This window comes from Carcharhinus amblyrhynchos, chromosome 7 (genome assembly GCF_965287045.1).
Source record: "Carcharhinus amblyrhynchos chromosome 7, sCarAmb.v2.hapA, whole genome shotgun sequence".
Lineage (NCBI taxonomy): Eukaryota > Metazoa > Chordata > Chondrichthyes > Carcharhiniformes > Carcharhinidae > Carcharhinus > Carcharhinus amblyrhynchos.
Genome location: NC_137330.1, coordinates 47,627,018 through 47,653,455, shown reverse-complemented (window position 1 = coordinate 47,653,455; position 26,438 = coordinate 47,627,018). Strand labels below are relative to the sequence as shown.

Below are 26,438 nucleotides of genomic sequence, written 5' to 3'. Positions count from 1 at the left end.
TTATTACTGAACCTTAGGCAAATTGACATAGGGTAAATGTGATAGTGGATTTGAAGTGTGGTTTCAAGGCTGATATGGGAAGAATGGGTTTTGATTCATGGGGCACTAACAGCAGTATCGGGGGCAGTGGAAGCTATACTATTTGGATTGTGTTCAGCTGAATGGTGCTGGGACTAATGTTCTGGCGAGTTCATAGAATCCCTACAGTGCAGAAGGAGGCCATTTGGCCCATCGAGTCTGTACTGACCACAATCCCACCCAGACCCTATCCCTATAAGCCCACGTGTTTACCCTTGCTAGTCCCCCTGATACTAAAGGGCAACTTTGTATGGATAATCAACCTAACCTGCACATCTTTGGGCTGTGGGAGGAAACTGGAGCACCCAGAGGAAACTCACGCAGATTTGGGAAGTATGTGCAACCTACCCATAGACAGTGACCCAAGGCCAGAATTGAACCTGGGTTGTATAACTAGGATGGTAGAAAGGGCTTTAAACTAAATATTGAGAGAAAGCTTGCACAGGGGTGAGGAGGTAGATTAAAGTGATAGGCCAAAATAATAGATAAAGTAAGTTAGCAATAAAGAGTAATGATAATTAGAGCATGTCAGGAAGTACTGAGCGTACAAACATAAGCATGCAGCAGTAGATAAGGACAGTTCTTGCAAAAATGATAGAAGGACCAAACTAAAAGCTCTGCATCTGAGTGTTTACTGCATTTATAACTAAACAGATGAATTAACAGCTCAGATGGAAGTAAATTTGCATGATCTGATAGCCATTATAGGAGCAAGGCTGCAAGGTAACCAAGGCTTAGTCCTATCTACTTAACTTTTTGGAAGGGCTTTTGCTGTCATGACTTCCCAGTGGCAAATGTGCTCCCTGTGTGCAGAGGCAACATTTAAATGTGATGCCCTGATCATTAAAGAGCTGAGGTGATGGCGGGGCAGGTAAATCAGAGGCCACCTGCCAGAAGTACGGCATAAAACCTGTGCATGAAACTCTTTGGCATTAAGTAGCGCACAATACCATGGAACAAGCTGCCATTTCAGTTGGCAGGCGAAGAGCCACTTTTCCCACCCATTGCCAATTTCTGGAAAAATCTCATCCCGGGACTAGCTAAAGGGAGCATTTCTCCAAGAGAGTGATATTGGGAAATAAAGAAACTGTGAAAGTGTTGAACAGATATTTTATCTCTGTTTTCACTATACAAGACGCAAAAAATTACAGATATATTTGTAAATCAAGGGAAGGAGGAATTTAAAACAATTACAATTGCCAGGGAAAAGGTAATAAGAAAATTATTGGAACTAAACGTAATAAGAATGTGATGCCTGCACCCTGGGAATTCTTGAAAGAAATGGCTGCTCAGATGGTAGATGCGTAGATAATTTTCCAACATTCCCTGGAAAGGTCCCATCAGAATAGAAAATAGCAAATATAAATCCCTTTCAAGAAAGGAGAGGACAGAAAGCAGGAAACTGCAGGCTTATTAGCCTAACATCAATCATTGAGAAAATGCTGAGAATCTATGTTAAGGAGGTTATATGAGGGTACTTAAAAGATCTTAATGCTGTCAGGCAGAATCAACATGATCTTGTGAAAGGGAATAGTGTTTGACTAGTTTACTAGAGTTCTTTGAGGAAGTAACAAGCAATGAGGATAAAAGGGGACATGCAGATATGTTGAACAGATTTCAGAAAGGCGTTTGATGAGGTATCACATCTAAGGTTATTACACAAAATAAGAGCCATTGATATAGGGGATAACATAGTAGCATCAATAGAGAATTGTTTCCCTATTAGGAAACAGTGACTAGGGATAATTGGGTCATTTTCAGTTTGACAAGCTGCGATTAGTGGAATATCACAGGGAAGCATGCTGCAGTTTCAACTATTTACAACGACTTGGATGAAGGGATCAATATATGGTTATCTTTGCCATTGACATAAAGATATGTCAGGAGAGTAGCTTGTGAAAAGATTTAAGGAGTCTGCAAAAGCATGTACGTGAACTGAGTATGCAAATATTTGGCAGTCGGGGTATAATGTGCGAAAATGTGAACTTGTCCACTTTGACAGGAAGTATCTTTCAGTCATATTTCTGTCATGTAATGTTATGTTATGTAACAGTATGTTCAAACCACTAACTGTGAATGCATTACTTTTGGAATGTTGCAACCATACCTTAATTTTTTGTATAAGATAATAAAGTTCTTGGGTTTAGATCTGGCATAAAGAACTGTTAATTGAACTGTAGCAATTAAGTTAAAATTGCACAGTAATGCAGTTTTAGCTTAGCTTTGTGATGACACCTTTGATTTAGATGATTATGGATGGGATTTTTCAAGACTCCCCCCGACCACCCACTGCGTGTTTTGTGGCAGTGAATGAGGAATGAGGCCCACCATTAGCCAGTGGCTAGATCTTCCAGTCTTGCCACTGTCAACGAGTATTCCTGTTGTTCACACCCTCTGCTGCCAGAGAACCCACGGCAGGGGGGGCAGCACAGGGGCACATCAATGGGGCCAGAAGATCCTACCAGCAGGAATGGCTGTAAAAATCAACTCTATGAATTCTAACTCCACTGCATTTCCCTGAGGAAATGTGAATTACCAGTGCTGGCACCCTTTAGTTGAGATGTTTATCCAAGGCACTATCAGCCCATTCCAGTAGGCGAAACAGATATTAAACATTCTGTTAGAGGAAAAAGTACAGACGACAATCTTGCCCAACTAATGGTATCAAATCTGTTATTCATCTTAGAGCTGTTTGTGCAATTCCACTTTGTTTTTGTTTCATTCGTTCATGGGATACGAGCATTGTTGGCAAGACCAGCATTTATTGTCCGTCACCAAAAGCCCTTGAGAAGATGGTGGTGAATGGCCTCCTTGCCTTTATGCAGCCTGTATATTGAAGATACTCCTGCACTGCTGTTAAGGAGTGAATTCCAGGATTTTGACCTAGAAACAGCGATGTATTATGGCTTTTAGAAAAGTTTGCAGGTGCTGGTGCTCCCATTAGCCTGCTGCCCTTGTTTCTAAGTGGTGGAGATTGTGTGTTTGTGAAGTGTTGTCGAAGCAGTCTTGGCAAGTTGCTGCAATGCGTCTTCTATATGGTAGACATAGCTGCAACTTTCACTTGTGGTGGAAGGGGTGAATGCTGTATCATTCTCCAGCCTCTTTCTTCACTGTATTACAATCAAAGCCATCACATAAGGTCTGGAAAATAGCTAATAAGCATAGAGGAGAAATCTTTAACTTCATTTGAGGATGCTATGACAGTATTAATCATAGAGAATTTAGGGAGAAAATGAAACTCACCCTATGGCATGTGTTCCACTGTTTCAACAATGGGCTGGATTTTCTGATCAATGGTATCGGCAATGAAGATATGGCATGCACTGTTTACATTGAAGTAACTAACCTGCAAAGATCTAATGAACACCATAGCATTTATTTCCCTTAATATAATGTCAGTTTCATTCTGGCACCAGTTATAGACAATCTCTAGCACCCCAGAACAATCAAATCATTGGCAAGCTGAGCAGCCAATGAGATTGATGAATTCTCATCAACAATAAACCAGGAAGTTTGATTTCTGTGCTGAGTACATTTTTGAAGACCACAACAGCATTTCCAGTGGGGAAACATGTTGGGCCTGACAGTAACTTCTGGATTTTCCTGTTTATATGCATATGTGTGGATGCCATAAATTTCTGTCAATTTTGCAGAGTAATGATAGCATACGCTGACAGCTTTACTGCCATTCTAACCACAAGTTAGGGACCAGTGTGACTGTTTCCAAACACAGCATGCAGGATTTTTTGGATGATGGAGTTTCCCAGCCTGCTATCTGAAGGGTTACTGGGGAAACGCATCCCCACCGAAGCTAACTGCCCCACAGCCATTTAATGCTCCAATTGGCTGGAGGCCAGACCAGCCCCTCAGTTGGGAGGTAGAACAACGTCGGGGAGCCGCCAGTCATCGGATTAGCCAGCAGCTCTCTTGTTCCATGAGTGCCACCAGGAGTGGTAGCAACTATTGGGCCTACTGGCAGTCCCATTAGTCCAAGTGCAGAAGCCCAGGTAACTGTGGAATTTTGCGGCTGAGATGAAAGGGGAAGCCCGGGGAATGAGGGAACAGGGGCTTGGGAGTCATAATGACAAGGTCAGGTGGGAAAGAAGCACCTGGAGCATGTGAACAGATCTTCGGAGGGACTAGATTTGGAAAGGGAACCAGGGCAGCATATTTTTAGGGCAGCAGGAAGGCCACCTGTGGAATTTTCTAAGCCTCATCCCTTCTCTGCAAACCTGCAGACAGTGGAGCATAAACCTATCCAGAGATTGCACCCATGCACAGATACTTTATCATTCTAGTACCCATTTGACTGAATGTATCCTTGTTTTCTCTATGGTGAAATATCTCACTGGCTTTGCTAATAGAGTCGGCAGAATTATAAGCATTGAGGCACCAACGGGCCAGCACAATACATTCGCCAAACAACAGCATAGATTCAGATACTTTAGGATACATATCTTTGGTAACGATGAGAAAGTGCTGAAGATGATTCCACTGATGAAGGATCACTTTAAGAAAATGTTGTGTGGTAATGGCTTAGGCATAGTAGCATCCAGTTAGCACTTGAATCAGCATCAGTTCAGCGCCATCAGCCAGCCCTGCACACTGTGGCTTCAGGTACTTCTGAGAGCAATGAACCCAAATTGATTCCAGCAATGGATTACGCTGGAACTGATGGAAATGTATCCGGGCTTATCATTAATACAGTGTTATGTCATTCATCACTACTACACCCTCAATTAAGGAAACAACAATACAAGTAACAACGAGAAGTTCATGATGCATAGAGGATAAAAAATGATTAATTGAATGCATGTACTAAAAAGCACAAGGTTTTGAGTTTTTGTTTTATTGTGCAGAAATGTTCAAAAGTGCCGAGGTGAACAGAGAATGTGACTTTCACTGCAAGAAGACCAATAATAGTCATTGGAATGCTTTTAGCATTTATACTTCAATTAAAAATAAGTGAGAATTTAGAAATGTATGGAGTCATTATGACACAGTAAGAAGTCTCACAGTCCAAAAGGTTTATTTGGTAGCAAAAGCCACTAACTTTCAGAGCACTGCCCCTTTGTCTGGTGAATGGGAGTTCTATTCACAAACAGGGCATATAAAGATACAGTGATTCCTGGGACCTCTGGAGGATGCTGAAATAAATAATTTGGACTTGAGAATAGGGGCACAATCTTGACAATGCAAAAGCAGTCAAGAGAACTTTGAAAGATGAAAAGAAAACATAGATGAGCAGAATAAGCATTCAGGTGTGATTTAACATGGATAAGTGTGAAATAATGCATTTTAGGAAAAAAAAGGAAGCAACAGGAATACACACTTAATAAATATATTTTGACAGGTGCAGGTGCAATAAAAGACTATATTCCATTTGCCTTTTTAATTACTTGCTGTACCTGCTTGCTAATGTTTTGTGCTTCATGTACAAGGACACCCAGAGCACTTTGTAGTTTCTCTCCATTTTAGTAGTATCTTGCTTTCCACTCATTGTGTGAATTATTCATTTCCATATGTGCAGCTTGTTTTTGGAAGAACTATAGCAGTAATTGGAGAGGAAGGAATTTCACTTTGTTATTCTATGAAATATTTGATATCACATAGGAATATGCCAATAATGGTAGTGCCAATTAATTTATTAAACAATTGAAAATGAAGATTCAGTTTAATTTTTTTTAATTGTTATTTTCAGGCTTATCAATTGAAAGATTTTGTATGACTGGTGGAACAAGTCCTATCAATTATCTAAAGGCCTATAACACCAACTTATACCTCTCAGCAGATCCTATGAAAGTTGCAAATGCATTAAGTGAAGGTAAGGACGGAGGAACTAATTCATTGCAGAAATATGAGTTGCATTTGAATATCCTAAATCTTCCATGCAAAACAAGCTATATCATGAATATTAAGGAACGACAACCATCATCATTAGTCCTTGGATATCAAAATGATATCCAGAATACACTAGGGCCCGGTGTGTTATTTGGAACAGACTGCTCCCAAAATCACAAGATAATTATGGATGAGGTAAGTCATCCATGCTTTATCAATTAATCCATTGAGGAAAAATTGAATGTCCTTTTTTTGACATTCTGTTATTGCTGAAAAGATTCTGGGTTTTATTTCTCCACTGCTGCTTCTCAAAGACCATTTCTGATGTATGTGTGTGGGAGAACAAAAATTTGATTTAAAAAAGGCTTCAAGATGGAAAAGCTACAGTCTAAAGTTATTGAACTCAATGTTGAGTCCAGAGGCTGTAAAGTGTCTAATCAGAAGATGCTGTACGATTCTGACAGTTTTAGTTGTGCATTGCTGAAACATTGCAGCAGGCTAAGAACAGACATTTGGATATGAGAACAAAGATGATAAGTTGAAATGGCAAATGACAGGAACATTGGGGTCATGCTTGCGGATTGAGTGAAAAAGTTCTGCAAAGCAGAGTGAATGTTTGCGGACGGGGTGCCAATCAAAGTGGGCTGCTTTGTGCTGCATGGTATTGAGCTTCTTGAGTGTTGATGGAACTGCACTTATCCAGGTAAGTGGAGAGAATTCCATTACATTCCTGATTTGTGCCTTGTAGATGGTGTACAGGCTTTGGGAAATCAGGAGGTGAGATACTTGCCACAGGATTCCTAGCCTCTGACTTGCTCTTGTAGCCACAGTATTTATATGGCTAGTGCAGTGTTGTTTCTGGTCAATGGTAAAGACAGGATGTTGATAGTGGGGAATTCAGCAATGCTAATGCCATTAAATGTCAAGGGTTGATGGTTAGATTTTCTCTTATTGGAGATGGTCATTTGGATGACATGAATGTTATTTGCTATTTGTCAGCCCAAGCCTCAATATTGTCTTAATGTAGCTGCATTTGGCCATTGACTGCTTCTATATCTGAGGAGTCACGAATGGTGCTGAATATCTTGCATTCATCAGTACATATCCCCACTTTTGACTTAATGATGGAAGGAGGGTCACTGAAGAAGCAGTTGAAGATGGTTAGGCCAAAGACACCATCCTGAAACTGAGATGATTGACCCCCAGCAACATCAACCATCTTCCTTTGTGTTAAGGTGTGACTCCAATCAGCAGAGAACCTTCCTCTAATTCCTATTTACTCCAGTTTTGCTAGGGCTCTTTGATGTCATACTCGGTTAAGTGCTGCCTCAATGTCAAGGGCAGTCACTCTCACCTCAGCTCTGACATTCTGCACTTTTGTCTGTGCCTGAACCAAGGCTGTAATGCGGTCAGGAGCTGGCAGAACCCAAACTGAGCATCAGTAAGCAGTTTGCTGAGCAAGTGCCACTTGATAGCGCTGTTGATGATCCCTTTCATCACTTCAGTGATGATTGGCTGATGGGGTAGCACTTGGCTGAGTTTAATTTGTCCTGCTTTTTTGTGCAGGGCATACCTGGGCAAAATTCCACATTGCTAGACTGATGCCAGTGTTGTAACTGTACTGGATCAACTTGGTTTGGGGGTCATGACAAGTTCTGGAGCACAGGTCCAGCAATGTGGAAAATCTATGAGCGAAAGCAACAAAATATTCTGATTGGGTGGATGAACACGTTGGAGGTCAACTATATCTGGGTTGAAGGATCACTGACAAATGGATTCCAAGTACTTCTGGGTTTCTGTGTCTTATCAGATTCCCTGATCCTTCAGCAAATTTGCCCAACTAGCTATGATCACATTTATATTAAAGATTTATGTAACAGATGCATGTCGGCTCCTTTAATATAATTAAATTGCCCTTCCTCTCAAAATGTTATGTTATATCTTTGATGTTTCTGCACTAAAGAAATGAATTCCATTCTATTCATAGCCCTTATGATGTCCTCCTAATATTTGATGCTTGTAGCAACCAGGAAAGATGATAATTTGAGTTGTCAAAATCTTGTACAAAGGTTGCGGGGCAGCACGGTGGCACAGTGGTTGGCACTACTGCCTCACAGCGCCAGTGACAAGGGTTTGATTCCCAGCTTGGTTCACTGTCTGTGCAGTGTTTGCACATTCTCCCTGTGTCTGCATGGGTTTCCTCCAGGTGCTGTAGTTTCCTTCACAGTCCGAAAGATGTGCTGGTTAGGTGCATTGGCCATGCTAAGTTCTCTTTCAGTGTATCCAAACAGGCACCTGAGTGTGGCAACCAAGGAATTTTCACAGTATCTTCATTGCAGCGTTAATGTAACCCTCCTTGTGACACTAATAAATAAACTTAAACTAAAATAAACTTAAACATATGTTTGGGATAAGTATTTTAAACCTCCTTCACATCAACAAAGCATAAAAAGTAAAACATCTAGCAAGTTGTATAAACAATATGGAAATCTAAACACAGATACTTTAATAATTATCAAAGATGCCTTTTAGCATTTGGCTTGACAGTATTGAAGGAGATCTTATTGAATATTGAATTTACTCAGACACAGGAAAAAAATGTGTCAGAACAACTAGTTACTTACACAGCCTGTAACACAGAAAATATCAAAGCTAATTAAGGAAATCCTTTAACTAAATTAAGGAAAGTTAATTACATGCTATCAATTACATGTAATCAAAAATTACAATTTTTGATGATTTCTGTGCACAGCAGACATTCCACTAAAATAAGCCTTACTCTTGTCTGAAGAACAGCTTTCCACAGATCTGAGATATAAATGATCGTGTGCAGTAATCATCCAGTATCAATCACCATTCAATTCATCCCTTACAGAGGGGCCTGAAATTTCACCGGTCTTCTGACATAACAAAGTCCAAAGATGTGCGGGTTAGGTGGATTGGCTGTGCTAAATTGCCCCTTAGTGTCAGAGGGATTAGCTAGGGTAAATACATGAGGTATGGGGATAGGGCCTGGGTGGGATTGTGCTTGATGCAGACTTGATGGGCCAAATGGCCTCCTTCTCCACTGTAGGGATTTTATGATTCTATAGTCCCACCGCCAATCTGGTAGCAGTGTGGTGGTGGCTTGCAATGGGGTTAAGACCTGGATTCCAGGTTTCAGTGTCAGCTTTCACAGGAAACTGGTCAAAAAAGGATAAGTTGATTGTGGAAGGGGCAAAAGAAGGATCAAGGCCGGGATTGTGACCTTGCCTTAAAAAAGAACATTTTTGTCTGCAATTTTATTGCCCCCATTTCCCCCCTCCTCCCCGTCTTACTAAGAAAAGAGCTGATAGGGAAACCTTGCAGCATGGTTTTAGAAGTAAAGGAAGCTGTATGTTAGACTCACAAAATGTTGGATGGGGTAATACTGAATGGAAAGAGTGTTCTGTTTTGCCATAACCACCCACATGTCCACCATCATTCATTTCTCATCTTGGTAAGCTCTATTCAAGCTCATGGTAAGCTCCCTAGGCAGGGAAACGGTTTGGGATTCGTCTGCTGTAGTCACTTGAAGGGAGGGAAACCCCAAATTTACAAAGCTAAAAAGCTTTGTTTCTGTCATTTCAGGAATTGCAGCAGCTACGATATGTCATCTTGACAAAGATGCTGAGCTTTCCGAGAAGCAGCTAAGGGTGGCATTTGATGGGGATTCCTTTATTCCGCAAGAACAGGACGATAAAAAGGGTTATATGCTGTCAAGTTTACCCCATGATTCCAGGTCAGCAACACAGGTATGAATTATTATTGTTAAACAACAAATTCTTTAGTCGATGTGGGATTTGGATGATTTACATCAAACATGAATATTTATAATCTGTGGCATTTCCAATTCAAAATTATTTTATAGGGCTGACCTTATAAGTGCTGGCAGAGAACTTTTCTTGCACAATGCACGTATCAGGAAATCACAGCTAGACAACACACAATTTTCTGCCCATACTGATGGATGGTTGCAGCCTCTAATTGGAATTGTAAACTCAAAGTTGGTCCTCATGTGTCAAAGAATGAAACCAATTTTCACTGTAAAAGAAATTATCTGTATCAAAGTTTCTATACTTGCACACCAAGGAATATGACAGTATGTGTTTTGATTGTGGCATGTCTGACTTAGCCAAACTGTAATCTGCAATGATTTCTTGTTGGTGAGAAGATGTTGAGACAAGTGCATTTCTTTCACTTTGTATTTGATGTCTATGTTATCAGTGCTCAGCAGTTTATGCATCACATTTAGTTTCAGCAGCTTTGAGGTAATGGGATGACAACCACTTAGTGCTTTTGAAGTTCCCCTCTACTACTGGAGCTAATTTAAGGTAACAGGGAGTCCAATGATTTAAATGCATATCCATAGTAGGATCTCAAGGTAAATACATTGATAAACTATTGTAGGTAAACAACTGTGCTCTTGTTCAGCGAACTTAGCTCATGGCTTTATTATAATAATCTAAGTGGTTGTTGAGATCTGAATAATTTATCTATGTAATCTCTATATCTGATGTTATTAATTAGATCATAAACTGATCTTCAAGTCCAAATTTTAGGAACCATTTCAAAAACTAAGAAGCAATTTGTCCAATTCTAACAATTAATAAATAAAAGCCAAGGGATTTGTCAGAAATTTTATTTCTTCTTCCAGTTTTCATTTTTGTCACTTCCATTTGTTATTGGGTACATTTCTTTGTCAGTATTGTCTACACTTACTTTTCAGAATTCTAAATCTCCTGGTTTCCTTTCCTTTGACCTCCAGACTGTGCTTCTAACTCATATGGCAGAATTCTCTAATCCCGTCCACCATGGTGTGGGAATTTCCCGTCCAAAGTCAATGGACCTTTTGCTGTCAAATTTTCCATCCTGCTGTATGTATAATCACTAACACCAAAACTTATCAATTTATTAACTGATGAAGTTATATGCCTTTAAACCCAATTGCTGTAATTATGGTGTGGATGTGTGTGAACATCTCATTGTTTATTCTTTTCTGTCTCCCCTTCTGCTTTTTGAGTTGTTCCTTTCCTTTTATCTGTCATTGTCTAGTTTCCCTTATTCTCATTTATACATGAGGACAACTAATGGGATATGAAGATTGTGGCACATTAACACAGCCCTTGGAAGTATAAGAGTGGGATCTTTTAAAGGATTTTTATTTAGCTGAATTTTTCAAATCTATTTAAAGTTTATAACAAAATAGCAACAATTTTCTGATTGTTGCCAATGTCATGAATGAACTGGTGAACCAGAGTTAAGACTGAGCTTGGTGGTATATTCCCCTTTGTCTATTGGAATATTGAAAATGTTCTTTCCTGCCTTGAACTTCAATGTTGTTTTGAAGACAAGATTTTGGCAACACAAAGAGAGATTTGGTTTTTCATCTTGGAGAATAATCATAGATTTCTCAAGGCAATGAAAGAGAAAATAGACACGATTCACAATGAGGTCATTTTTGTGGGATTTGCCTGCATGCTGGTGATCAGTATATGTTATCTCAACATTGAAAGGGTAGCAAAACAGAGCTAAGCATTGTTAACCATATTTGTGCTGTCTTGAATGAGTATGAATAGTCGTTGAATATATTTAAGTCACGGGTAGATAGATTTCTGATAGACAAGGGAATTAAGGATTATGGGGAGAAAGCGGGAAAGTGAAACTGATCCACTTCAGATCAGCCATGATCTTATTGAATGGCGGGGCAGGCTCGAAGGGCTAGATGGCCTACTCCTATTTCTTGTGTTCTTATGTTATGAATGCCTGAGAAGATTAAGCAAGATTGATTCTCATCCAAAAAGCACAGTCGCCAACAGGATCTAAAAGCAGTAAGTCATATCAGAAATCAAAATGATTAAGTTGAGAAGATAGTTTTGAGTTTTTTTTGGCATTTGATAAAGTTCCACCTTTCGGACCGAAAGAAAAAAGATGATGGAATTCCTGGCATATTGGCTAGCCAGCTTGAAAACTGGCTTGGCAATGAGAAGCATGCGTTTACGATAAATGGAAAAATCTTTGGGGTAAAGACAAATAAAGTTCCACAGGGCTTGGTCTATATTCCTGCTTTCTATATATTATTCATACATGGTTGAGATTGTTTCTGACATTACAGCATTGACTGCATTTCAAAAAAATACTGTATTGATTGTAAAATGCTTTGGGACATTCTGAGCTTGTAGAAGATGCTATATATTTTTCATGATTTAGAAGAGAAAATTTTTGTAATGTTGTAACGTTTTGCTGATGATATCAAGATATCTGGCAATATGATGAGAATAAATAACAATAACAGATAAGAAATAACTTATATACGTACATGTGCAGCATCCAACAAGCATCTGTGTCAATTAAACATGAGATAAAGAAAGGAAAATGTAAATAAATGTATAGTGCTATATAATAGAACAAGAAAAGTCAAATGTACATAAAGAAAGGGTATTGTTTAGCAATGGTAGAAACCATTGGCGAGGCTCCTGGCTTTATTGATCATTGCTATGTATTCCATTGACTAAATTGAAGGAATTGCCTGTATAATAATAAATTACAGAAACAGATGATGCAGTTAAAGATTTACACTGAAATTAGGTTAACTGTGCCATCAGGTAGAAAGAAGAATGGCAAATTATTTTTGATATTGATAAATATAAAGTATTGTACATTGGCTGGAAGTATGAGATATAAATGGGATGAGAGGCCTTGGGTGCTGGAGTAGTGCTAAATAAATTGATTTTATTGTCTACACAATGCGGTTGTTACATTTTTGGATTTTATGGATTCGACATTATCAACAAGTCATTCTTCATGGACCAAAATACGTCTTCAGCTACTTTAGCTAACGAGTATTTAGGTACTCAGTAGTGAAACCAGCCCTACCATTGATATACCCACCTGCATTCAAACAAACCATTAGCCCTATCTCATGATTAACCTTGGACACTGTTTGGGCTTTGTAGCTGTGCTCACCACTGATGTGTCCACTATCTAACTAAAGTAGTCATTCACAGAAAAGGTTTACTCCACCCACTGCTATCGGTCACCAATGTGGCCATCTGACATCAACCCTGTGACATACCTGAATTGAAAAATTCCATGCCATCAGCCATATTGGTATTATGGGACCACAGGTCCATAACTATTCCAGTAACTACAGAATACTACAATCACAGCCATAGTACTTTTACCTTCTACAGGAAATCTGGAAAGAAGCTGTTTAGGGGCTTGGATTTCCTACTGTCTGTGTCCCTAGTTAGTCACACCAGTGCACAAGTACAAGAAAATGAAATAATCTTCTGTATAAGTTCTTGTGAAATATGTATGATTGGCATGTTGGAACAGAAGTTCTGCTCTCTGGATAGATTAGGTGCAGTTCTGCTCTGTAACTCTAGGAAGGCTGTCAACGTTGTTCGTATCCAGCGTGTGTTGCATAACTTTGCTCTATACAGAGGAGTATTTATTCGACACAATGACCAGCAAGATAAGCCTGAATTCTTGGAAGTGGGTGGAAGGAAACTGAACAAATGACCACTGCTCCACAGCCAGGAAGGCTAGTCCACCAGTTCCCAATTTGTAGAACTTTCTTGTGATGGCTTCATTTACTGCCCTACATAATTGGAATTAAATTGAACATTATTAATTATGAAAGATGAACTACCAGTCCTTGACCTTTGATTGAGCTTCAGTGGAACTCTGTGGCTGATCATGGACAGATGAGTCAGAGTGGAATTTTCCCACCTGGGACCAAGCTTTGTGGTGGGAACTGGGAATGTTTCCCACTGAGATGGGAAAACCCATGGTATCTTCTGGCCCCTGCATCATTAGTTATGCAGCTGGGTGTTTCCTGATATCCTGCATGGCGGAGTGGGCTGGATGGCATGCCCCTTATCAGATCAGAGCATCATATTTAAAAGGCACCCAGACATCCACTGTCAGAACAAGCAACAGAGGTGTCAGGAAGGGGAGGTGAAGATCCAGGTGCCGAAGTTCAGTCATGCCTGACTGTGTGTCCTCCCGAATCGGGTCAAGATCTGGAGGAATATACTGTACCCGGCTAATGGATGGAGGAGGCCCAACAAGGTATATGAACCTTAGCTGATCACGTAAACCACAACGAAGCCAGGACGTCAGGAAACATGGGCTCAGTGGCAATAGCACAGTCATGCCTCAGAGCCATACTGAAATACATCCACTCAGTGGAGGAGTGACCATTGTGCCTCCTTCATTTCTTCATATTTAAATATATAGAGAACACTAGGAAAGGGAGGGTGAGGGAAATGGGCTTCAGTGCAGGCAGCACAAAAACCCATGTCAATCGGATACCTGTCTGAGCCTCATCCTCGCATGTGGATGGGCTCAATACGCTGGAGGGAGCTGGTCCCCAATCCTTCTGACAACTTGCAACCCGGTTATGCCCTGCCACATGTAGAATTGAATTAAATTGCAATGGACAAATGGATGCAACATACAACTCCTCTCCATCTCCTCTGTTAGCTTTGAGCTGGAGAAGGTGAGGCACAACAGCCAAGAATGGGAGAAGAGAGGAGGAAAGTGTTCACATATGAGGCCTCTCACAGTGTTCAAAGAAAGGGCAGCTCAGCTGGCAGGCATGGAGCAGGGCTGGGCAATTGGAAATGGGGAACTTGGACTTGGGCATCTACCCAGTAAGCATCCATCCATGGTATAGAAACCTAAGATTCAAATATGTCCCCATGTCAGAGCTGCCTTCTGTCTTCTCTTTCACTTCCAATTGCCTCCAGGAAGAGGCCATGGCTGAAGGATGAGGGCTCTGTGTCAGGCTTCAGCTGCAGAGTAAAGAGGAACCAGGAGAAAGAAGAGGAGAAGAGATGCTCACCTACACCGCAGTCACCCACTCTCCACCAACCCAGGGATACATATCTGGATGATATTATTTCTAGTTAGGCAGGGTTTCACATTCTGATGGTCACTGCATGGACAGCTGTCTGCAATAGGACGTGGCAGGGTCAATCAAGCTCCCTTGCAGTCGGGGGATTGCTGGAGAAGAAGCATGCGAGGTCCAAATCTGATGATAGAACTCTGGAATTGTTCTTCCAATTAATGGTGATGAGTTAGGAAGAGGCTGAGCAACATGAGGCTGAGGTGTTGGAGGCCCTCAATGGAATAGCACATAAGTCAAAGGAGTCTTTCTGCCTGCTCTCTGAAAAAGCTGTGTCCGCATGTGCCCGCATCAAAGTCTCCATGAGGAAACATGGCGGACAACATGGAGAATGTGGTCCAGCAGCATCCTCAGTTTTTGCCAGAATGCATTCCTGCTGCATTCCATTGCTGCAGCCAGGGGTGCGTTTTTGTAGTAGCTATGTGAGAGGGGAATAGGGCACCTACGTATCTTTCAGTTACCCAAAGTGAGGAGGAGCAGCAGCTGGACATACAAGACACTTAGGGATTGTCCACTCCCTCTGAGTTCCCTGAGCTTCTGACCCCTCCACCCTAGTCCTCTGTCACCGCAGAGGGAGCACAGGCCTACAGAAAGACAGCCAAAGGAAGCCCGGACCCTGAGGTCTCCAGAGAGCAGCTGCCAAAATCATCAAAGCAAAGGGCCAACTAGTCATAAGGCTCTCTCTACACCTGTTGCAGATGTTGTGAGAGCACTTAGAAGAAGTGGTAGGCCATTGGAAAATAAAGATATTTTGATCACAACTGGTTGCATGTGTGAACACTTGATTGTCACAATTCTAACTTCTGTAAATATAATCATTTTCACTATTATAATGTTCACTGTCTTTTTCAGAATGGCCTATAAGGCTTAGCATCCTTCACTCAGTTCCTACCTCCTTGCCCATCGACAGCCCAGAACCTCTCCTATGCACCAGGTAAAGAGTTCTTTGCTAGCTGTGTGCCTTCTCGTGAGCTGAGCTTTCATCTGTCATGTCCCAGGTTCCTAGCATATCAATACTCTGTGCCGGGATTCCCTTATAGTTGACCAGGTGAGATGACCTGCATCTCTGCCCAACCATTGATCCGACAATGCCCTGCCCCCTGCCACTCACACCCTTAGATGCATGCATCCCATTTTGCTTGAAAACTAATTGCTGGTTGCAATTATGGACTACATTGACATCTGGGTGTCCCTTCATATTATGGTAACTGAAAGTCATTTAGCTCTTCTACGTAGACTGAATAAAAATCAACACTAGAGGGAGTAGAGTCTAACGCCACAGATAAGCATAGACTTAAAAACAAAGCTTGAATAAAGATACCAAAAGATTGTTTTATCTGAAGAGATGGAAGAGTTCAGCACTAGTGAATTCCTGGAAATATTTCTGCTGTCTCTTGTCTATTAGTTGATATTGAATGTATTGATTATTATTTGACCAGTTGTGACATGAGGAAGTCTGAGAGGAAAGTATTGAAAATGCATGAAAGGGCAACTTCAGGAATCTATGTGACTCAATATAACCAAAGCTGTGTGTGAGGAGGTGGAGCTACCGCATACGTTTATTCATTTCTTGAGACTGAAGTTCATATAGCTGCCCGAGCAATGGAAGATTAATACATTTAAAAGAGAACGAATATTGGACAGGCTTCTTTCTGTACAAACTATTAACCCATTCTTTTCATCTCAGCAAGAAAATGCAATTGTATTTTTCTCAGTGACATTTTTGGAGCAGAGGTTAACTGAGCCAGCATTCCTAGCTGCTATAAGACCCTCTCTGGCTACATTGTAGGTGCTGAGATTTGAATCAGTCTGATATCAAGGGGCTGCCAGTGGAGTTGGCATTTGCTATTGGGAATTGCTTTCTGGGGGAATGCACTGCTGCAGGAGCAGGGTCTACCTTTCATTCCTTTCCTAAATAATGTTAAGGAGTTATTTGACATTGGGCAGGGGAGGAGGAGGAGGCTCGTCCAAGGAATAGTCCAAGTACAGAGGAAGGGTTTGATTTTGGCAATCTTTGTCATCTTCACTGACCGCATATGGATAATTCAGTGCATGAAGTTGTTCCACAGTGTGGAGTCACACTGTAAGAATGTAGACTGAGAATCAAGTTTTACATTTACAATGACCTTATCCTAATTCTGTCACCATATACAACTTAACAGAAATGTGTCCGTGATCCCTAAACAACCACACCCTTGCCTTACAAATGTACATTCGTGCGCAGCTCAATATAAATGGAAGCAGTGAAAACATCTCACAATATGTAGCTGCACTGTTCCTACATCTGTTACTGCTCCATTATCAGATGCTAAGTGACTGCTGAGTTTAACTCCAAATAATGGCAAGTGGCAAGTTGTCAAACTCTATACATTCTTCTTAAGGGAGAAAGCAGCTGATAACCAATACCAGCAAACAACGTAGCTGGTAATAACCGGGAGCCTGTAGCTCCGGGCACTCCATTTGTTGAGCAATCTTGCTAAGGTTTGAACAGATATACAGATGAAGCATTGAGAGAAAAGAAAACGGGAAGTGAGGCAGCATGCAAAGGCTGATGAGAACATTCGTCTTTTCACCCCTCTTCAGCACCAGTAGCCTGCTATCGCTCACAATGAATTGTGAATGCTTAAGGTCACACCTTGTACTGAAAGTGCTGCAGACATTGAGCATCTCATCTGCCCCTGATTGTGTATCTTTTTTGTTCCTTCCAGGTGTGCCCCAGCAACAAGCAGAGGCAGAGCATCAAGAGCAATGTGCCCTTCTGCCTGAAAGCTAACCAGCCCTTCCTTCACAGCATTATCATTCATTCTCACCTTGCAAGCACCAGCTCAGAGACAACCACCCAGTGGCTGAGTGGTTAGCCAGTCGGATGATAGTGTAACAAATGACTTGGAAAGCATGGCTGTCCTGGAGATGCTGAAGTTGGAAGATGAGGAGGCAGGTAAATCAGACCTGAGGGTCAGGAATACATGCTGCATTCCTTGCATTTTCTTTTCTGTCTAGAAAGGAACACCATGGAGTGGAGGCAAGTAAAAGAATCATTAGTCTTCAGCATTACAGCCAGGCTGCTCATCAATGTGCCATAACTAACCGGATATCAACCAAGCTGTTCGATTTTGATGTTTGCCTATTAATGTAAAATATGTGCTAACCACAAAATATAGAACACATTTAATATACCGAATTACCAGTCTATCATGATATCGATGATTCCTGGTATGTATGGGAGCTGCGTATAAGCAGAGAGGGGTTGTAAGGCGGAGTGCTAGGGACTGTGAGGATGCTTTTGAGAGATTGGGTCCTGAGAGCCTGCGAGGTGACATTATGTTGGATCGAGGTGACATTTTGAGGAGTGCAGGGAGGAAACTGGGAACACTTACCCTGGCAGAACGGAATAGGTCACTCATCTTCTTGCGGTATTGCATCCCTGCCGTGTCATGCAGGCTGCTGTCACTGACCAGTGTTGCGACTGTCTCCCTGATAGGATGTGTCACCTTGCTGGAGGGTCTCCTGCCAGCCCAGGGGTATATTGTTGCCCACCTCTCCTCTATGGCATTCAGCATACAGGTGAGGGGGCCCCTTTGTGAATTGAGGAGCTGCTTTCCTCACTGCTCTCCTCCTGCTTTGAATGACAGCAGTGGAGTTGCAGCCCTCCTTCATTGAAGAGCTCAGATGACTCCTCAGGTACAGCGCGTCTTGAACTTGCTGAAATCTTTTTGCTAAGTACCTAAGTACCAGATTGCACCACCGTACTGATTTTCATGCTATAAATGTCACTTTGGGCAGAATTTTACTGGCACATCCAACCAAGGATCCCACCCGAGACCAAGGGGGAATGCTATTCTCTGAGCCTCACCCACCCCCGGAATCGGGATGGGCGTGCCCTTTGGCATTTTTCAAGTAAATTCTGCCTAAAGCCTTTTGTTTTTGATATTGTCAGGTCAAAATCTGGGATTCCCTACATGACAGTAATCTGGGAGCAGCGTCGGCACAGGATTGCAGCAATTTATTAGAAGTTCCACTATTATCATCCCGAGTCAAAGGTGGCAGGCAATAAAATGCAGCTTTGGTATTGTTGCAATCCAAGAACAAATAACAAAAAGCTTCTGGTTGAGTAGCGCTGGGTAAGTTACCTAATTGGTAGAATGCCTGAGTGCACAACTTATTCCTTGAGGAAAAAGAAGATTGTATGTTGTCACCTGCCACAGAGTGACAGCACACTATTTCACAATGAATTTGCAGCATCTCCCTAGCTTCAGATTAGTGGAACGTCATATAGTTTTCAGTGCTTTTAATGTAACAGTCTTTGCCTGCAAGGTATTGGTTCAATACATTCTGTTCCCTTATAACAGTGGCCACTGAGGCTTCTTAAAAAGTAGAAGTTCATGCAGCATGCAAGAAAAAGATAGAAAAGTCTGAGATCACGCACCAATCGACTCAAGAACATCCTCTTCCCTGCTGCCATCAGACTTTTGAATGGACCCACCTTATATTAAGCTTTCTGTACACTCTAGCTATGACTGTAACACTACATTCTGCACCCTTTCCTTTCCTTCTCCCCTGTGTACTTTATGAATGGTATGCTTGTCTATATAGCACGCAAGACACAATACTTTTCATTGTATCCCAACACATGTGACAATAATAAATAAAATCAAAAAGCTTTGGGACTGTGTCCAAAGTCCTATCCATTTGAGCAATAAGATCTTTACAGGAAAGATAAGAGGTGCTTCATGCATCATTTCTTTCTCCCGGAAGGGTAGGGGGTTTTAGTTAAGTCGGGCACCATGGTGAGTGCAGGCTTGGAGGCCGAAAAGCCTGTTTCTGTGCTGTAATTTTCTTTGTTCTTTGTTCTTAAATTTGTGTTTTTAAGTACTAGTTTTCGAGTAAAAAATTAAGGAATCATACAATATGAGTGCATTGTTGGTTGAGGCATAAGTCCGTGTGTTGTTGATGTACAATTTAAGTACACTGTTGCAAGATAACAAGACAGTCCTCTATCTTGGCAAACTTCTTCAGAAATGTTACATTTCTTTGGCATTCCTTTGCAGAAACCGCATTAATGTGCTTTTTCCTGAGTTGCTATGTTTGCAGATTGCTGAGCTGGGTGACCCTCAAGTTCAAAAATGATACATTGTCTGGCTGGAAATATTTTCAGAGTGACCGGCAAGGCGCACTCAGTACATTGACCTGTCTCTGCCTCTCCTGAGGATAGGCAGAATGCTGGCTCATCCCAGCAGAGTAAACATCGAAAAAGATCAAAATTAGACAAGTTGCAACCAATGTGAAACGCAGGTGCTTATTTAAGGAGCTACATGTTTCATTTTCGGCCCAAGGAATCTTGATGACCACATTCCCAGAACATAATTTGCAAGCAGTGGGCCCACCCACCAACAGTACGTAAATGAAGGAACTTCACAAAAGGCCCGCATTCCATGCCAAAAGTTGGACTGCACCAAGGCTAAAGCTGCCGCGTCCAACTTCAAAATTTCAATCCATTGTAACTTTCAGCAGCTCCCACTGGGTCAATCTTATTAAACTCTTCACAGCCCCTGACAAATAGAACAATCACAAATCATTTCTATCTGCTCCACAGTTTCTGAATATTTCAATTTTCCTCTCCTGTTTTCTCATTGACATCTGGCAAATTTAAACCCCCCACGATAATATATTCTTTACGTACAGATCTCCCTTTGTGAAAACATTTCCCTGTTTATGCTTTCCTCCTGTTTAGCACATCTGTAACAACAATCTTCTTCCCTTTATTATCCTCAGTGGTAATCTACATTTATTCCTCTATTATTCTTTCTGTATATGTTATCTCTCCTGTTACTTTGTAATGCCTGTTCCTTCTGTAGACTTTGGTATTTTAGTTTCCCTGTTGCATGTCTTGGTTTTTTTTTAGAATCCTTCAGTGCAGAAGGAGGCCATTTGACCCATCGAGTCTGCGCTGACCACAATCCCACCCAGGTGCTATCCCCATCAATCTATGCATTTACCCTACTTAGTCCCCCTGACATTGAGAGGCAATTTAGCATGGTGAATCCACCTAACCTGCACATCTTTGGACTGTGGAAGGAAACTGGAGCACCTGGAGGAAACCCATGCAGACACGGGGAGAATGTGCAGACTCCGCACAGACAGTGACCCAAGGCTGGGAATCGAACCCAGGTCCCTGGCGCTGTGAGGCAGCTCAGTACTATGCCACATGCCATATCTTGGTTAATCCAATTGAAACATACTCTGCTTTTAGCAAATACATTTTCAAGCCTGGTTTAGTAGCCTGTTGGATTGGGCTAGACAATGGACAATTATGGGGGAAGCCATGTGGTCCAGACCCGCCAGTTAGAAACCAACACCCATTTAGTCAGCAGCGAGAACGTGCTGATGCATGGAACGGTCCCGTTTATAGAACATAATCACTGAACCCACTGGAACTTGGCAGTGGCTCAAGGATACTCCTAAACTCGCACTGATCCCATGTGCCACCTGAAGATCAATCAACAAACCCTATCGGATTGGCCAGTGTCTTCTCAATGGGGTCTGTAATGGGAAGGGTGGTGTCTGATAAGAGCCACCTGTGCCAGGCCTTGCATCAAACCCCACTTGCCTGACTCTTTCCATTAGTGATCCCATCCCTGTGACCCTCCCCTAACCAGCCCATATTTACTTGTCTCCAGAGATAGACAATGATATCTGATGAAAACCTCATGGAATAGCCAGCCACAGCCCCTGCTCCCCGTGATTTAGTTCATTTTCCTAATGCTTTAATTTGTAAGTACTTCCCTTTTGCAGTACAGCCGTCTCTATAGTTTGGCTGGATTCCATATATTCACATTAAAAATGAAGTGCTTTGGACAATTTTCTATGCCAGTAACTAGTTTGCCTACCTGGTTGAAATACTGTCTAAAATTCCTGCACCAAACTTCTCCATCTCCAAATAGTCCCAATTATCTATAAATCTAAGGGCTTATTTCCTAACTTTGTTTTCAATTGTGAATGTCATCAAATGGTCAGAAAATCCTGTGTCTGAATTTCCAATGGGTGCTGTTGGTAGGCTGATTTCATTCAAGGAGCTCAAATTCTGAAAACTATTTTTCTAATATTTCCTGAAAACTATTGGCCTTCATTCTCATCCACACCCATCCCTTAACGTTATACTTCAATGGATCTCCCAATCTTCACTGCTCTGAATCCCTGTATTCCAGTCCTCCCTTTTTGCTTTGCACTGGATTTGATGGCAATTCTGCCATACCTGAGGTCACTGTGCACATCTGCTAGACCTTCGAATGAACTGTCATCATTTCCTGGTTAATATTATGCTCATATTCAGCTCTGAATCCACTTGATAGCTTCCATCTGCCCCTCAGTTAACACTCAAAGCCTGCAACAGCTTCTGGCTCCACGTTCTTTGCTACTGAGTCTGAACCAGAACTTTGGCTGGTGGCTACTCCAAGCTGACTCACCAGGTCAGGAAGTGGGTGTTATCCCTTCATGACTCCTGAACCTCAGACTTCAACTTGGGACTGTTTCACATTGTAACACACTATTTTCTGTTTATGATCACAGCATGCTTTGCTTAATCTCTGCCATGCCTACATAATGCAAAAACCTTTTTGTGCCCATTCACATTCAGATACAGGTCCTGAGACATCACTTTCCTTCTTATTCTTGGCCCCTGCCATTTTGCTTCTCTGGTCTATTCTCCGCTCCTAGTTCTTCATTACATAAGAACATAAGAAATAGGAGCAGGAGTAGGCCATCTGGCCCTTTGAGCCTGCCCCGCCATTCAATAAGATCATGGCTGATCTGTCGTGGCTCAGTTCCACTTTCCGGCCCTCTCCCCATAACCCTTAATCCCCTCTCTTATCAAAAACCCATCAACCTGCTTCTTAAAAATATTTAGCGAGGCAGCCTCCACCACTTCAACGGGTGGAGAATTCCAGAGATTCACCACCCTTTGAGTGAAGAAGTTCCTCCTCAACTCCGTTCTAAAACGCCCCCCCTTTATCTTGAGGCTGTGCCCCCTAGTCCTAGTGTCTTTTTTGAGCGGGAAGAGTCTCTCCACCTCTATCCTATCCATCCCATTCATCATCTTATACGTCTCAATGAGATCTCCCCTCATTCTTCTAAACTCCAACGAGTACAAGCCTAGTTTATTCAGCCTCTCCTCATAGCTCAACCCCCTCAACTCCGGTACCAGCCTAGTAAACCTCCTCTGCACTCCCTCCAAGGCCAAAATATCTTTGCGCAGGTGCGGCGCCCAAAACTGCACACAGTACTCCAGCTGCGGCCTCACCAATGCCCTATACAGCTGCAGCAAGACCTCCCTACTTTTATATTCAATCCCCTTCGCTATGAAGGCCAGCATCCCATTTGCCTTCCTGACCACCTGCTGCACCTGCAAGCTGGGTTTTTGCGACTCATGCACAAGGACCCCGAGGTCCCTCTGCACCGTCGCCTGCTGCAGTTTTTCGCCACGTAAGTAATAGTCCTTCCTACCATTCTTCCTACCAAAGTGGACCACCTCACACTTGCCAACATTAAATTCCATTTGCCATTTCCTGGCCCATTCGCCCAGCCTATCTAGATCCTTCTGCAGACTCTCCACACCCTCCGCACAATTTGCCGTTCCCCCAATCTTGGTGTCATCCGCAAATTTTGACACCCTACACTCGGTTCCCTCCTCCAGATCATCTATATAAATGGTAAAAAGCTGAGGCCCCAGCACCGACCCCTGGGGCACTCCACTAGTCACCATCCGCCAATCCGAATAGCACCCGTTGACCCCCACTCTCTGCCTCCTATTTGACAACCAATCCTCCATCCACGCTAACACCCTACCCCCAACTCCAAGTCCCCTGACCTTCTGCAATAACCTCTTATGAGGTACTTTGTCAAACGCCTTCTGAAAATCCAGAAAGACCACATCCACCAGCTCTCCTCTATCGACCGCCCTAGACACATCCTCATAGAACTCCAGTAAATTTGTCAGACACGACTTCCCTTTAATGAAACCGTGCTGCGTCTGCTCTATCAAGCAATTCCCTTCAAGATGCCTCGCAATTTCCTCCTTAATGACGGATTCTAACATTTTACCTACCACAGACGTTAAACTAACCGGCCTATAATTCCCTGCCTTTTGCCTGGCACCCTTCTTAAACAACGGCGTAACATTAGCCGTTTTCCAATCCTCCGGCACTTCCCCGGAATCCAGCGACGTCTGGAAAATAACCACCAATGCATCCACTATAACCTCCGCCATTTCTTTCAGAACCCTCGGATGCATTCCATCCGGTCCTGGGGACTTGTCCACAATCAGCCCCTCCAGTCTGTCGAGCACCACCTCTCTAGTAACAGTAATGTCATTAAGACCCTCCAGTCCTACCACCTTTCCATCGCTAACACCCGGCAAATTATTCACGTCCTCCTCCGTGAAGACAGAAACAAAAAAGTTATTCAATACCTTAGCCATATCCCCATCCCCTACCACTAGGCCCCCTTTCTCATCCTCTAAAGGACCAACGTTCACCCTAGCCAGCCTCTTCCTTTTTATATATTTATAAAAACTCTTGCTATCCTTTTTTATATTAAGCGCTAGCCCAGCTTCATAGTTTCTCCTACCCTCCTTTATCAGCTTCTTTGTCAATCTTTGTTGACATTTAAACCTCTCCCAATCCTCTTCTCGCCCACTACTCTTAGCTACTCTAAATTCCTCCGCTTTTAATTTAACACTTTCCTTCACCTCCTTCGTTATCCACGGCTTATTACCTCTCCTCCTACAGTCCTTTTTGACCATCGGAATAAATTTCTGCTGAGCACCAAGAAAGATCTCCTTAAAGATCCTCCACTGCTCCTCAGCAGACCCTCCCTCCAATGCACTCCCCCAGTCCACATTCGCCAATTCTTCCCTCATCCTACCGTACTCCCCTCTATTCCAACAAAGGACGCGTGTCCGGGAACCCACTTTCTCCTCCTCCATCTGCACCAGAAACTCCACCATACAATGATCACTCTCTCCAAGAGGATCCTTCACCGCAAGGTCCCTAATTCTACCTGCCTCATTACATAGCACCAGATCCAAGATAGCTCGCTCCCTCGTCGGCTCCAACACACACTGTTCAAGGAAATTATCCCGGCAGCATTCCAAGAACTCCTCCTCGAGCCCACCGTGTCCAACATGGGTCGACCAATCAATATGCAGATTGAAATCCCCCATAACTACGGGGCCTATAGACGACACCCACCAGCGTCTTCCTCCCTTTGCTGTTCCTAATCTCCACCCACAACGATTCCACGTTCTGCTCCTTGGCTCCAATATCATCCCTTGCTACCACCTTGATGCTATCCTTAATCAGCAGAGCTACGCCCCCCCCTCTTTCCTCCTGCCTATCCTTCCTAAACACTTGATACCCCTGGACATTCAGCTCCCAGTCCCTGTCACCTTGCAGCCACGTCTCTGTAATGGCCACCAGATCATATCCATTTGTGTTGATCTGCGCCACCAGCTCATCCACTTTATTCCGAATGCTTCGTGCATTCAGATACAGCGCTTTCATCCCAGCCTTCACCTGGACCCTATTTGCCGTAACGCCACCAACCATACTCACGCCCCCTACTCCCTCTATTATTGGGACATCCTCGGCCTCTTCCCTTACCTGTACCCTCTCCTTAACTTTAGACCTCGTAAGGTCACCTACCCTCGCACCCTCCCCCCCCCTACGGCAGCATTCATTTCCTCTTCCCTCCCTCAAATCCCTACTCCATAGATCATCACTGTTCTGTACGTTTGTTTATTTCCTGCTTTCATCCTAGGCTTCAAACTTCCATAATAAAACACGCAACTCTTCTACCTATCTCTTTTGGCATTCTGCAGAGAACCATTATTATCCAGTATCTGAAAACTTTTCAAAACTTCTATTCCAATAGAAGTCAATGATAGCCAAGTTCCGTATGCATGAGGACAGCCTCAACCAGGATCTTGTGTTCATGTCACACTACTTGTAACCCCCACCGTTCTGCCTGGATTTGCAAAATCTTATAAACTGTCCTGGCTTGAGACAAGTCACATCTCTTTAACCTGTGATCATCCCTCTCTCCAAGCACACTGTTTGTACCTGAACCTTGATTATCTGTAAAGACTCACATTCTAACCATTCTTCACATCCCAACTTGTAATTATTTTGCAATTGCATCTTTGCCTATATAGGCCATGCTCGTGAACTAACCTCCACTCACCTGATGAAGAAACAGTGCTCTGAAAGCTTGTGATTCCAAATAATCGTGTTGGACTTTAATCTGGTGTTGTGCCCATCCCAGTCCGATGCTGGCATCTCCACCTCACATCGATTGCACATGTTAGCACTTCTCAGTTCAATCCATTGACTGTATATTCTTCTGTTGTCTCAGCCCAGCAGACAGTTCATGCTGGTCCATTCTCACACCTATCACACTTGCTGTGTTACAGCAGTGTTGAGCACTGTCATCATTTACTGATTTCCTTCAAAAGATGAATACTGCCCAAAACTGCAGTGTATTGTTTCACCATTTTACTTGGCAGGAAGTCAGAACAGAAAACAGTCCAACCGTT

The 26,438-nt window shown here is 42.5% G+C and overlaps 1 protein-coding gene across 1 annotated transcript in view; it reads left to right on the top strand.

Moving 5' to 3' along the window:
- Positions 1–26,438, top strand: part of LOC145345587 (cytosolic 5'-nucleotidase 1A-like) — an 82,473-nt gene that overhangs the window by 10,449 nt on the left and 45,586 nt on the right. Inside the window, exons 4-5 of the mRNA XM_080193423.1 lie at positions 5,780–5,902; positions 9,529–9,692. Of these exons, the coding sequence (XP_080049549.1) occupies positions 5,780–5,902; positions 9,529–9,692 (287 nt within the window). The remainder of the gene's footprint in view (positions 1–5,779; positions 5,903–9,528; positions 9,693–26,438) is intronic.